The sequence below is a fragment of the Astyanax mexicanus genome, chromosome 17, assembly GCF_023375975.1.
Source record: "Astyanax mexicanus isolate ESR-SI-001 chromosome 17, AstMex3_surface, whole genome shotgun sequence".
In the NCBI taxonomy this organism is placed as follows: domain Eukaryota; kingdom Metazoa; phylum Chordata; class Actinopteri; order Characiformes; family Acestrorhamphidae; genus Astyanax; species Astyanax mexicanus.
This window is the reverse complement of record NC_064424.1, coordinates 47,989,866-48,003,741: the sequence shown is the minus strand read 5'-3', so window position 1 is coordinate 48,003,741 and position 13,876 is coordinate 47,989,866. Positions and strand designations below refer to the sequence as shown.

Here is a 13,876-nt window from a genome sequence, read left to right as displayed (position 1 = left end):
CTCCCTGCTGCTGATCTCAGTTTCCCACATCAATAACTGTGATTCTGATCAAATACTGATCCTGTGATTTTTATCAGTCTCTCCACACACACACACACACACAGACACACACAACGCTGCAAAACTGAAGATTACCTGTCTTACATGTGTCTGTTGATACATGTGCTGTGACATCAGCAGCTGTGATTGGTCAGGAGGAAGCTCAGTATGGGCTGTGATTGGTTATACAGACTGTGATGTGGGTGGATGCCGGAGATTTTCAGCAACTGTTTTTGGCTGCATTTATTTTTCCCAGGATAAAGAGCAGTTTGTGATGACTGGATTTCTCCCTCACCTTACTTCACCCTACCACACCCCACCTCACTTTACCTCAAACTTCCACACTCTACCACACTTTACCTCACTCTTCCACAGTCTAACTCACTCTGCTTTAGTACGTCCTACTCTAATTTGCTCTCTAACTTGCATTACCCACGTGCAGCAGCAGGGGGAGCACAGACTGATCACATGACATAACGAGGCTGGAGGCAAAGCAAGGCTAAGCCTCATGAGCTCCCCCTGCTGCTGCACGTGGGTAACGCAGTTTGCTGTTATTGCTTCACGATTGTGAAACGGATACTGAGATGAAGATAAAAATAGGAAGGATCTTACAGGCCTGGTGTAGGCGTTCCTCGTGTGAGGGTTGTGAAATGGTTAAAGGTGCGGATGAGATTGACTTTGGCTGTTTGAAGTCGTTCAGAGTGAGGTGTGCCAGGTGTGCTTTTGTGGTTTCAGACATCTCAATGTTTACTGCTGACTTCCGCCTCGACTCTGCCTCACTTACTGCCTGCCCCCCAAACACATCAGATAACAGAGAGAGAGAGAGAGAGAGAGAGAGAGAGACCTGTCTCCTCCCTTAACATCTTTCCCATGTACCAGTATACACATATACAGTGCAGTAGCAAAACTCAAGAGATACAAACACACAAACACACACACATATATACACCCACCCACACACACACACACACTTATACACAAACATCAAGACTGCTCTTCCTCTAACCACACTACACCTCACCTTCACTCTACTCGAGCTCAGCCTGATATCACTGAAGACAGGATGTCAGATGTATGTCAGCGGAGCAGCTACCAAACTGCTCATATATGCAGCCTGCTGATCACAGCTGAATAACAGTGAAAACACACACACACCCACCCACACACACACACTAACACACACACACACACCCACCCACACACACACACAACAGTTGCCCTTAAAAACATCTCTCAGGGTTCTGCTGAGCTTCACTGCGCTGCTCCCGCTAAACACTCTGCATTAAACCCACAGATTTGTAGTTTACAAATGGAACAGAGCTCGAGGTGGGGTGTGTGTGTGTGTGTGTGTGTGTGTTGGGGGGTTCCCCATGTGGCCACCAGCCCTCACTACCCCCTGCTGTTCAATGAAATCATTATGGGGTAAAATATCAGCGCTGCTAAACTGTGCTCAGGTGATCCGTCCCAGCATGCCGAGCGGTGCGGTCGGAGCTCCTGCTTCCAGAACCTTCACCCGTTTCTCCATATCTACAAACAGCTTGTTCTCAATCCCACAAGCTGAGCTCTATTTATGGCAGTCAAATGGTTTCCAGTTGGCTCTGGATGATCATAAGGGGAAAAAACCACAAGGAAAACCACGTTTCCCAACATCTGAAGGAGAGCGGAGCTCAGAGCCGGAGAGGAACAGCCCTCCTTCAGAGGAACCAGCCGGTAAAACCTCCACAACCCCCGTACACTGTTCTACTGACTTTCAGTTCATATACATACAGTGTATCACATTTCTGCAGATATTTCCCTTTTTCTTTTCATGGGAAACACTGATAAAATGACACTTTAACACAATGAAAAGTAGTCTGTGTGCAGCTTATCTTATATAACAGTGTAAATTTATTCTTCCCTCAAAATAACTCAATATACACAGCCATTCATCTACAGTGATACACCCCTACAAAGAGACTACACTTTTAATCTCCAAATTCAACAGTGCTTGTTATTTTCCCTCCAAAATGTCAAAATGACTCGTTAGTGTTACCAGGTCTCAGGTGTGCATAGGGGGCAGGTGTGTGTGTGTGTATATATACATTTTTCATATTTAACTTAAACTTTCTATATGTGACAAATATATGTTGGATAAAAACATAGTCCTATATATTAGATTCACTAATATATATATATATATATCAGATTTTAATTGTGTCACCAACAGTAAAGTGGAATTCAGTAAAGAATGTTTTCAGATTAAGTTAATAAACCACGGGAAGGGGAGTTAAACTGCTGGGTTTTACAACCACATTTGCAATGCGACAAGATAACAAAGCGGGGCATCTTCCTCTCACACCTGCCCTAATCTACAGGTTACACACTGGTGGGATTCACCACTATTCACAACTGCGGAAGGATGTAAAGATAAGCTTTAATATTTAATTTTATTTCAGTTAAAGTCTCGCAACTCACAGCCCAATTAACTCAATTAACTTAATTAACATAAATAACCCAATAAACCCAATTAACCCACTACTAACCATCCTAAACACATATAGACAACTACTGTAGTCTAATAGAAGTTATATATATATATATATATATATATATATATATATTATATATTTATAGTTTATTGTTCTAACCTGCAAAACCAGCCAATTACATCCTTTAAACTGTGATACATCCACAGATAAAGACACGAGTTAACATCCATTATTCACCTCATTTCCAGCTTTAATACCTAAAAACTCCAAAATACAGAAACTCTAACTACAGTGAATCTGATTATATTTAATATTAATTCAGTCTATAAACAGAATCTTTATAGATCAGCAGCTTGCGGCTGCTTTTGGAGAAACACTGAGATTGTTCTGCTGGACGGAGATGAAGCGCCGTCGCTGTAACAGACGATTCTGGATAAAGATCTTTTATCTTTTATCACGACTGTGGCTCTGATCAGTGTGAACGAGTTTAATCAGCACAATTCATATTCATAAGCTTCATTTAGACCAGAGAGGACATATTAATATAGAGTCACTGTCTCACACAGGATCATATACTGTCCCAAAAAATATTGCGATAAACAATTTATTTAATATTTTATTCTACGGATATAATATAATAACATATTAATACACTCCCACATTACTCCTGAACAACAAATATTAAATTATTAAAACATTTAGACACTTAAATAAATAAAACAAACTAAATAAAACTACTTTTTGGAGTAATGTGCAAAGCTTAAGTCCATGTATTATTTGGTTGTATTAATTAATTTGATTATTTAAACCCTGGTAACTTCGAAAAATCTTCAAAATGGCAATTTTACCTTTGTAACTTTCACTGGAAGTTAAATATTTTATTCCAAGTAATTTGGATAATTTCTATTGGTCAATTTTCATTATATTCTGATACAACCTGAAGAACAACTATCAGATTCAAATGATCTCATAAACAGTAAAATCATGATCCAGCGTTTTATCCTAAATGATCATTTTTATTCAATTATTATAAATTATTTTCACCGTTTGGTTTTTAAGCCTCAGTTTACGGAAACACAGAAAAACAGCAGGAGAGAATGAGAGGATCAGAGTTCTGTACGGGACATGTGGAGAAGTTGGGGTCAGCCAACGCCCCCCCCACACCCCGAATTACTGCCCAGACCCGCCGGAGCCTCCCCAGCCGCACGGGACGTCCCGCGTGGGCGTGATCACAGCCGCCTAATCCCACTCCCATCTGATACCCATCTACTCGCGGGCCGTCCCGCTGCCACAGCTGCACCCGCTCCCGGCGCCTCGCTCTCGCGCACATATGGAAACACACATGCAGCACAAAAGTACTCTCGCGCTCCTCTCGCACGTTAATGCAGACCTGCTCCTCTGAAGATCTGGATCAGAAACTCTGATGGATTTTACCTTCTGTTAGAATCGACCAGAGATGATGTAATAATTAACAATGACCTCATCAGTTACTCCACGCTCTCACTTGAGAACCCTGAGCTTCACGCATCAGAGAGTGTGGCCCTCACAGCGCCGAGCGAAGAGTGTGGCCCACACAGCGCCGAGCGCGAGAGTGTGGCCCTCACAGCGCCGAGCGCGAGAGTGTGGCCCTCACAGCGCCGAGCACGGCCCTCACAGCGCCGAGCGCGAGAGTGTGGCCCTCACAGCGCCGAGCACGGCCCTCACAGCGCCGAGCGCGAGAGTGTGGCCCTCACAGCGCCGAGCGCGAGAGTGTGGCCCTCACAGCGCCGAGCGCGAGAGTGTGGCCCTCACAGCGCCGAGCACGGCCCTCACAGCGCCGAGCGCGAGAGTGTGGCCCTCATAGCGCCGAGCGCGAGAGTGTGGCCGTCACAGCGCCGAGCGCGAGAGTATGGCCCCCAATTTAAAACTCCAATCACCCAATCGCTGTTCACACGAGTAATGTGAAGCCAGACTCCGCCTCTTTTACAACCCCATCCAACCAGCATCACCAGCTCTGATACAGACACCTGTACCGACCAATCACAACAGGAGTGATGAGGAGAGAGCACCACCTACTGCACTCACCCAGAGAGAAACAGCATGACCTACTGTACTCTCTCTCTCTCTCTCTCTCAGACTCCGGCTGCTGATGGAGAAACTGACCTGCATCAACACGTGTCTACTAGACCAATAAAAATCCCAAAATTCATTTTTACTCATGAATCTCATAAAAAGCCTGGATCCAACTCCACTGTTCTGATTGGATAAAAATATGCTTTGACAGTTTTTGTAAAATTCTATGTGAAAAACCACAAACATGCTACACATAATGCATCACAACACATTAAATCATAACTCCTGTATGATATATTTATCGTATCACCAGGTTCACCATGAGACGTCCTGAGGAAGTGCTGGAGCAGGTGAGCAAATATGAGAATAATTTATTGTATTGTGATAAATTTACTGCACATTATAATGTTGTGAGATATATAAAATATACTATAAAATATACAGAGTTATTCGTCCTGTTTAACTGCAGGAAGATCAGAACATATTTAATAATAATCAGTTTATTAAACGTTACTTGGAGTAAAAACTACTTAAACAGACAGTTTTTTTATCTTATTCTATTGTTACCTGTGATCCTGACGGATAAAGTGGGGGTTGATAATGGATGGATGAATTATTGTTCTCTTACTTTATATCTGTGTATAATTATAAATGATATAATATTTTTAACACATTGTCTAACCCTGCGTCTCAGTAGAGGGCTACAAGTAAGACGCCTCAGAAACCAATATGAATATGAATATGAATAACTTTTTGTCACAAGTACAATGAGATTCAGTGTGCTCTCCTTAGAATACGATACAAGAAAACAAATATATACAGCTCTGTAAAAACAAGAGAGCACTCCAGCTTCTGAATCAGTTGATTTTGCTATTTATAGGTTTATGTTTGAGTAAAATGAACATTGTTGTTTTATTCTATAAACTACAGACAACATTTCTCCCAAATTACAAATAAAAATATTCTCATTTAGAGCATTTATTTACAGAAAATGAGAAATGTCTGAAATAACAAAAAAGATGCAGAGCTTTCAGACCTCAAATAATGCAAAGAAAACAAGTTCATATTCATAAAGTTTTAAGAGTTCAGAAATAATCAATATTTGGTGGAATAACCCTGATTTTTAATCACAGTTTCTCAATTCAGCTGGAGGACTGTACACATCAGTACATATTCATAACAGAAGGTAAAAACTGACCTCTCTCTTATCTTAATTATATTAATGTAGAATTCACAGATATTTGTAAACAGCAGAGACGATATAATGATAATTCTGTGATTAAAAACACAGTGATGTTTCTCAGACGGCTCTTCTTGATTGGTCAGGCTGTTCTCTTTCATCAGAGACACGACTCACAGCTGCTCTGATTACAAAGAGAGTAAAGTACCTATAGATGACCAATCACACCTCCATCACCTCCATCACACCTCCAACAGTGCTGTCTCACCTCCAGCTCCTTCCCCTGACCCCCCCCCCCCCCCCCCCCCAACCTACAGAGCTTCCTCACCACAACACCTTCCATCGGGACAGGGGGGGCTGGAGACACCTGGGTGAGAATTCAGAGTTCTGTGTCCCGGAGACACGTCCAATCATCCAATCATCTACATCCAGTTACTGCAGACCTCTGTGGGCTTTATACTGTTCATATTAATATCAGAGTTATACTGTATCCACTGAAGAAATATTTTGTGGAATAAATTTTGCCTTGCAGCATTTTTACAATATTTAATTAATATATTCCAAAACCAAAGGTCTCAATATTCACTTCCCTGTACTGAAAACTATTAATACAGAACATGCTACAACAAACATATGATTATATTTTGGCAATAATAAAAAACAACAGTTTAGCTGATGTAAATTTGACTTTGTCAATTTGTTGTTGTTTTCTGTCTTTTCTACAACAGAAATATTTCACATTAATCCTGTATCTAAATATTTTTGACAAAATTACAAAGCAATCATTTATCTGAAATATTTCTAATGTAATTATCGTCCCCACAGATTAGAGTGTTGTAGTGTTATTGGGTGAAGCTGCAGCTCAGCGCTGGGTTTTACTGAACACTGGAACTGAAGTGACTCAGAGCAGCTTTTAACTTTCATCTGCTGCTGCTTTCAGGAATTTCAGTTTTCAGTGAGGAGCTTCATGCGTCACCCGGCAGCTCTCTGCTGACATCAACGCTCAGAGTCTCGCCTCCTTCAGGTGGGGGATTTTCAGCTTTTTTTCATTTTTACAGATTTTAATAATAAATAAACTGAACTGAGTCACTCAGCGAAAGTCTTTTGAAGGCAGGAGATACAGTAGCTGCAGACCAGATGAAACGTAACTGAATTACGAAGCTCCAGACTGAGAGACTCTGAGACATACGAAATGAAACTGAGTGAAACCACTTAACACAGGAAAACTCAGCACTGACCACGCCCCCCCCACATCACGCCCCCCCCACATCACGCCCCCCCCACATCACGCCCCCCCCACATCAAATCACATCACGCCCCCCCCACATCAAATCACATCACGCCCCCCCCACATCACGCCCCCCCCACATCACATCACGCCCCCCCACATCACATCACCCCCCACATCACATCACGCCCCCCCACATCACATCACCCCCCACATCACATCACCTCCCACATCACATCACCCCCCACATCACATCACCCCCCACATCACATCACCCCCCACATCACATCACCCCCCACATCACATCACCCCCCACATCACATCACCCCCCACATCACATCACCCCCCCACATCACATCACCCCCCACATCACATCACGCCCCACATCACGCCCCCCCCCACATCTAATCACATCACGCCCCCCCCCACATCAAATCACATCACGCCCCCCCACATCACATCACCTTTATACTGTGAGCTTTTTTAAGAACTCTTTGGAAACCATATATTAATTTCACGACCCGGCACACTCACAGACCCGGCACACTCACAGACCCGGCACACTCACAGACCCGGCACACTCACAGACCCGGCACACTCACAGACCCGGCACACTCACAGACCCGGCACACTTACAGTCCCGGCACACCTACAGACCCGCAGACCCGGCACACTCACAGACCCGGCACACCTACAGACCCGGCACACCTACAGACCCACAGACCCGGCACACTCACAGACCCGGCAGACCCGCGCCGGTGCAGGAAGGTTTGTATTTGCATGGCAACCCCCCCCCCCCCCCCCAATCATTCTCTTCCTGTAGTTTATTAACTGCTCCCTGAGAGCGGGGCAGCTGTGCCGGGACGGGTCCTTCAGCACGCCTCTGTAAACCAGAGCGACCCCCTCCCCCTGCGGGACGGCCCGTCTCGGTCAATGAGTCACCTGGGTGCCAAATCCCTCCCCCGTCCCCCGTGTGTGTTTGGGGGGGGGGGGGGTGTTCTCCTCCGTCTCTACAGGTTCCTCACTCTGCGCTTCACCAGCTCTTTATTACAACTATTAAACATTTATATTAGAGTTAAACTCATCATACAACACAACACACAGTCCTGCTCAACATCAAATCAAATCTGATCTAATTTACATAAAAATAACTTCTCATTCTATCTGCATTTATATTAATCAGGGACTTCTTGTACTGAGGAATATCCTGAGGAACCATAAATACAAAACCTGAATTATCAAATGGTCATTTCTTACCAAACATTAATGTTCTGAACTGTATAAATAGTTCTGCTCTACACTGAACATATGATGATATTTTGATTATTATAAAAAACAACAATTTAGCTGATCTAAATTTGACACTCACTTTCCTAAACTTACCTAAACGCATTAAAAGACAACGTTCTCATTCTTTCCTCTTTCTTATGATGTTTTCTGTCATTTTTGCTACAACAAATATAATTTACTGATATTAAAATATATGATTGGATCCTGAAGTCACTGTATTTGTCATTTTTCCTGTCGTTTTTTGATGGGTTTGTAAACAGAGACCTCAAAAACACAAAGTGCGTCTCCTAACTGGTCCATTATCATCTGAACAGCCCGGCTGGATTACAGACAGAATTATAATTTAACATTAATTCTGAGGATTTCACAGGTTTTAAAGACTCGTCCTCCTCCTTCTTTCTCTGATCTAAAGAGACTAAATTACCCAGAGGCTCTTTCTTAAAGAGGGGTAATCCTGCACCCGTCTCCTTATCACAGCCCGTCAGCGGCGAGGAGCACCAGGCCCTCAGCCTCTACAGCTGGATTACAGAGAATAATCCAGTGTTCCTCCTTTTGTTCACACTGAAACTAAAGGTTGCTCGAACAAACCAGAGTCAACAGAGCTTCACAATACGAGAGCAGAAATCCGCGCTTTAGTCCTTTAATGAATCCTGTAAACCGGGAGAAGGACCAGCGCAGCTCGGACGGGTTTAGAGTAAATACATCCATAATTCCACAATCCCTCAGTAATTCCAGCAAAATCAAGATAATCCCATTTTCTGCATGAGAATGAAAGAATGTTCTCTCTCTGAGAACTTTCAGCTCAGACTGTAAATCAGAGTCGAGGGGCGTCTGGAAGACAGCGGCCTTCAATCCATAAAAGATAAATCTCAACTCGCTTCTGAAGAACTGAAGACAAACAAACAAACAAACAAACACTGACACACACTTATTAACTTATTAACTGGGATTTGACTTTTCTCAGGACACACAAACTTCTTTACAGGAACATTTTAACAAGAGGGAGAGTAAAGCCTGGCTCTACAGTCTGAGATCTGCTCCGGGACGTTCTCCCTCTTTAATACAGAGACTAAACTGATCCCCATTCAGACTCCAGATCTCCAACACTAATCCCTAAGATTCAGCATGTCTGTCAGGAACGGCTAACCGCTAACCGCTAACAGCTTCAGAGATGTGCTGTTCCTCACCTGGGAAAACAATGCTGATGATCATTCTGAAGCTCTGAAATCGTTCTTCTTGCTCTCTGTGTTTGTTTGTTAGGAAAGACAGTTTTCAGGATTTCTGCTCTTTTTGTCTGAAACAACCTAAAAACATGAACTTTAGATTTAAATAAAGCATCATTCTGTTTTAGTGGACGGAGCGGATGGAGGAATTCGTTTTTTGCTGTAACTCTGTGTTGCCCCTCCTGTAATCTCAGTTTTATTCACCTGGTTTTATAAAATTTAAATAAAATATGTTTAAAAAAAAATTTTGTACTAAAATAAATAATCAACACAAACATTTATAAACACACTCGGGAGTGTGAATTAACCTGCTTGTGTTTCACTTCTAAAAGGTTTTGATCTTAGAAAAGCTGTTTATAGTTTATTTGGGGATTACAGGATTTTTGGTGATTTTTACAGAGAGAAAATGGAATTTAATCCAATGAGTATTTAATAAAAAAAAATCAACAAAAAAGAACAATTTCCATGTTACCCCCCCCCCCCACACACACCTGTAAATAAGAGTCTCTGAATTAGGAGAAACATTTCCTCATAAATGATCAACAAACACCTCAGATCAGTGATTAAAAACACTAATATGAAAATATATTAATTTTCTCCACAAACTTAAAACCAGCCTTGTAATTTATTTATATCCAAAAACATCCTGAACTTCAGTGATTTTATATTAATAATATTTATAATAATAATAATCAGAGAGAAGATCACAGTGGAGGACTGACTGGGTTTCTCTCTTTCCTCTGAGATTAATTTCTCTTCTAGAGCTTCTTTCTTTACCAACAAGCCAACAGATCTTTACCCACAATCCCTCTGTACTAAAACAGCTCAGGTCTGATTCATAAAAACAATATTTGGAAAAAAGTAAAATTAAAAAAAAAAAACAGATCTTCCATCTCACATTTTCCCTTCAGCCTCTCAGTCACTTTATCCTACAGTAAATAAAATAAATCTGCATGTTTTAATGTTTATCATGTTTCCTGAGTTATTTTATGATAATTGTGAGAAAGTGTTTGGTGTAAAACTGATGATCAGAAATTGGTGAGAAGCTCGTGAGGAAATGTGTGACACTAGTGACCTGCAGTCCCGGTGTTCACCAACCAACAACACACCGTCCGGATTCAGATTATAAACTCTTACACTTCCTACAAACACAAATACTCCTAAACACCTAACCATATACACACACACACACACACTTAAAGACAAAGGTGCTTCAAACGAGTCATGTGACGGCAGAGAACCACTTACATTAAAAACGTCTTTGTGATTCAGACGTAAAAAATCTATTTAAGCTCCAAAGAAGCTCAGAATTAACATAAAATTACAATTTAACCCTCAAACTCATCTCTACAAAAACACAGTTGTTTATAGATTTATAACTATAAGTTGTTTTTCTGTGAAATCCTTCAAAAAATCACCTGAATAAACTGAGACTGAAAGAGCTCTGCTCTGCTGTTCACCAATTACTGAATGATCAAACCGTTTACAGATATCGATTAAATCCTGTCTGTTATTAAACGTGTTCTGAATCAATATAAACAATATGTTTAATGTTTTAAGTTTTTTGAGGGAATTTTAGTTTCAGATCAACAACGTTAAAGACATCTTAAGACTCAGATAAACATGCAATAAATAATGCATAAAATTACTTTTTAGATTTTAACTTTTCCAGCACTTCTACATCTCAGGTCAGGTAGATGTTTCTGTAGGTTATTAATTAAATCAGAGAGAAGAAGAAACAGAGCAGGACTTACAGACGGAGACACCGGGCCGTTGGGAAGATACGGATCCGGCAGCATCAGAAACGGATATCCAGAATTAAACGCTTTATACATCCCTCCGTCCTGATGCTTTGGGACTGAGAGGAGAAACAGGAGATACGAGTTTAAGCAGCAGTTCTAAAGAAATATAAATAAATACAAACAACACATTTCACACAGTTTTACTACATCCTGTTTACTGTGCATGTGTAAACATAAATGTGTTTTTATTTGGTGTAAATTAAGCTTTACCTCCGAGTTTCCTCTTCCTCACATAAACAGTACATGTAAATCTTTACTTAAGAGCTTTTTTACATAATTGTTTTGCAACTGAAGTAATTTTATTAATTCTGTGTGAGTTTCTAATTTAACACAAAAACATTTCAAATTCAAATGTCTTATTTTAACTCCACTCCACTGTGTGAAATATAAAACAGTAAAAGCTGTAACTTTCGGCTCATGTGTGAAAAAACGCTTAACAACCAAAACAAAAGTAGAATTGAAGCACTAGTGACCCAATAGTGAGAGTCTTCTCACCTCATGAAAATGATAACAGGACATTATGGTGAGATAATAAATCATGGTACTTTTACTTTTCATACTTCTGTACTATTTATATTTGAAGTTAAATACTTTAATATTTTTACTCGAGTGTAAGACTTCTTCTTTTACTGCAGTAATTTTTAAATTTTAGTATAAAAACTTTTAACTCTAATAGAGTCCGGTTTCCTCGTCCTCCACCAGACGACACCCAGCGTCGTCCGCACGTCCTCAGATTATATCAGATCTTAGGTTCTTACACTGATAGAGCTAAAACTGAGGTAAAAATGAGGTAAAACTGAGGTAAACCTGAGGTAAAACTGAGGTAATCTGACTGGCAGGACTTTTGTTTTTTCCCCTAAAAAATTGAGAAAAGCTCAGTTTGATTCTGAACTGCAGTCTGAAGAAGATGGAGTCGCCTTTAGCAGCAAATACCACTAATCTCTCTCACAACCAACTCTACACAACTCAAAAACAATTCTACACATCTCTACACAACTCAAAAACAATTCTACACATCTCTACACAACTCAAAAACAACTCTACACAACTCCAACCAACTCTACACATCTCTACACAACTCCAAACAACTCAAAAACAACTCTACTCAACTTTCTCTGGGTCTTCAGTTCCAGAAGTTTAGCAAATATGTGTAGTAAAGTTTTGGTGTATTTTTCCTAAAAAAGTTCACAAGGTGGTGTTAAAGTAGTGAGGGTGGTGTTGTAGTTATACAGGGTGGTGTTGTAATTTATGAAGATGGTGTTGTCGCTGTGAGGGTAGTGTTTAAGTTGTGAGGGTGGTGTAGTTGTACAGGATGGTGGTGTAGTTGTACAGGATGGTGGTGTAGTTGTACAGGATGGTGTTGTAGTTGTGAGATGGTGTAGTTGTGAGATGGTGTACTTGTAAGGGTGGTGTAGTAAATGAGTTTAATTAGTGTTTACGTTATTTTGTCCTCGCGCTGCAGCAGTTCGGGACTTACCCTCGTCTAGATGCTGTTGGTCTCGGTGTTTCTCGGAATAAACTCGCTGATCATCGGGCTGCCCGCGCGCCCGGACCCCCTAAACAGAACCAGAACATAAAAACTACAGTTAAACAAACACGAGCTTCTCTACAAACAACAAACAAACAAACAAACAAACACAAACTACAGTAGCTCGAGCGGAGCCGGTTCCTCACCGCCGCGCTGGAGTTCTGGTGGATCTCGGACTCGTGGACCAGGCTGGACTTCAGGTCCGCGAGGTCCCGCTCGGTGAAGCCGCTCTCCTGGATCTTCTCGTCCTGCTCGCCTTCATCTTTAAACGAGATCATCTCATCATTCGCCCCGAGATCATCTCCCCCTCCGCTGTTCAACTGCGGCATTTCAGCTCCAAAACTGATCAATTCCTAAACTAATATCCCTCTATCTTTCTTTCTTTTTATCTCTCTCTCTCTCTCTCTCTCTCTCTCTCTCCGGTGCGGTGAGTGAGCGCGCGGCGCGGCGGGGAGAGGAGTAAAGTTGTCGCGCGGATCCGCGAGCTGAGAGTAACAGAGTAACAACCCCGCAACACAACAGCGCTTTACAGCACCGCCAGATCAAAGAGAGCCGCCCGCTGATTGACAGCTCGTTGGGGGTTGAGCGCTGTTTCAAAGAAGTTCCTCTTAAAGGTACAGAACACCAATTACACCCCCTCCTCACACACACACACTATACTCACACACACACACACACACACACGCACACTACACACACACACACTGTACACACACACACACACACACACACACGCACACTACACACACACACACTGTACACACACACACACACACACACACACACACACACGCACACTACACACACACACACACACACACACACACTGTACACACACACACACACACACTTGACCACTTACACACTACAGACTACACACTACAGACTACACACTATAAACTACACACTATAGACTACACACTACAGACCGCACACTATAGACTACACACTTCAAACTACACACTATAGACTACACACTACAGACCGCACACTATAGACTACACACTACAGACCGCACACTATAGACTACACACTTCAAACTACACACTATAGACTACACACTATA

General features: G+C 41.7%; 1 protein-coding gene across 6 annotated transcripts in view; it reads right to left on the bottom strand.

Moving 5' to 3' along the window:
• tcf7 (transcription factor 7) overlaps window positions 1-13,364 on the bottom strand; it is a 43,452-nt gene extending 30,088 nt beyond the window's left edge. For 4 of the 6 annotated variants that reach the window (XM_049466464.1, XM_049466468.1, XM_049466463.1 and 1 more), the window contains exons 1-3: window positions 12,957-13,364; window positions 12,760-12,838; window positions 11,235-11,338 (exon numbers count right to left, since the gene is read on the bottom strand). In XM_049466464.1, the coding sequence (XP_049322421.1) occupies window positions 11,235-11,338; window positions 12,760-12,838; window positions 12,957-13,139 (366 nt within the window). In that variant the 5' untranslated portion in view covers window positions 13,140-13,364. The remainder of the gene's footprint in view (window positions 1-11,234; window positions 11,339-12,759; window positions 12,839-12,956) is intronic. The other 2 variants (XM_049466465.1, XM_049466467.1) reach the window with 2 other exon arrangements.
• Window positions 13,365-13,876: the final 512 nt, after the last annotated feature.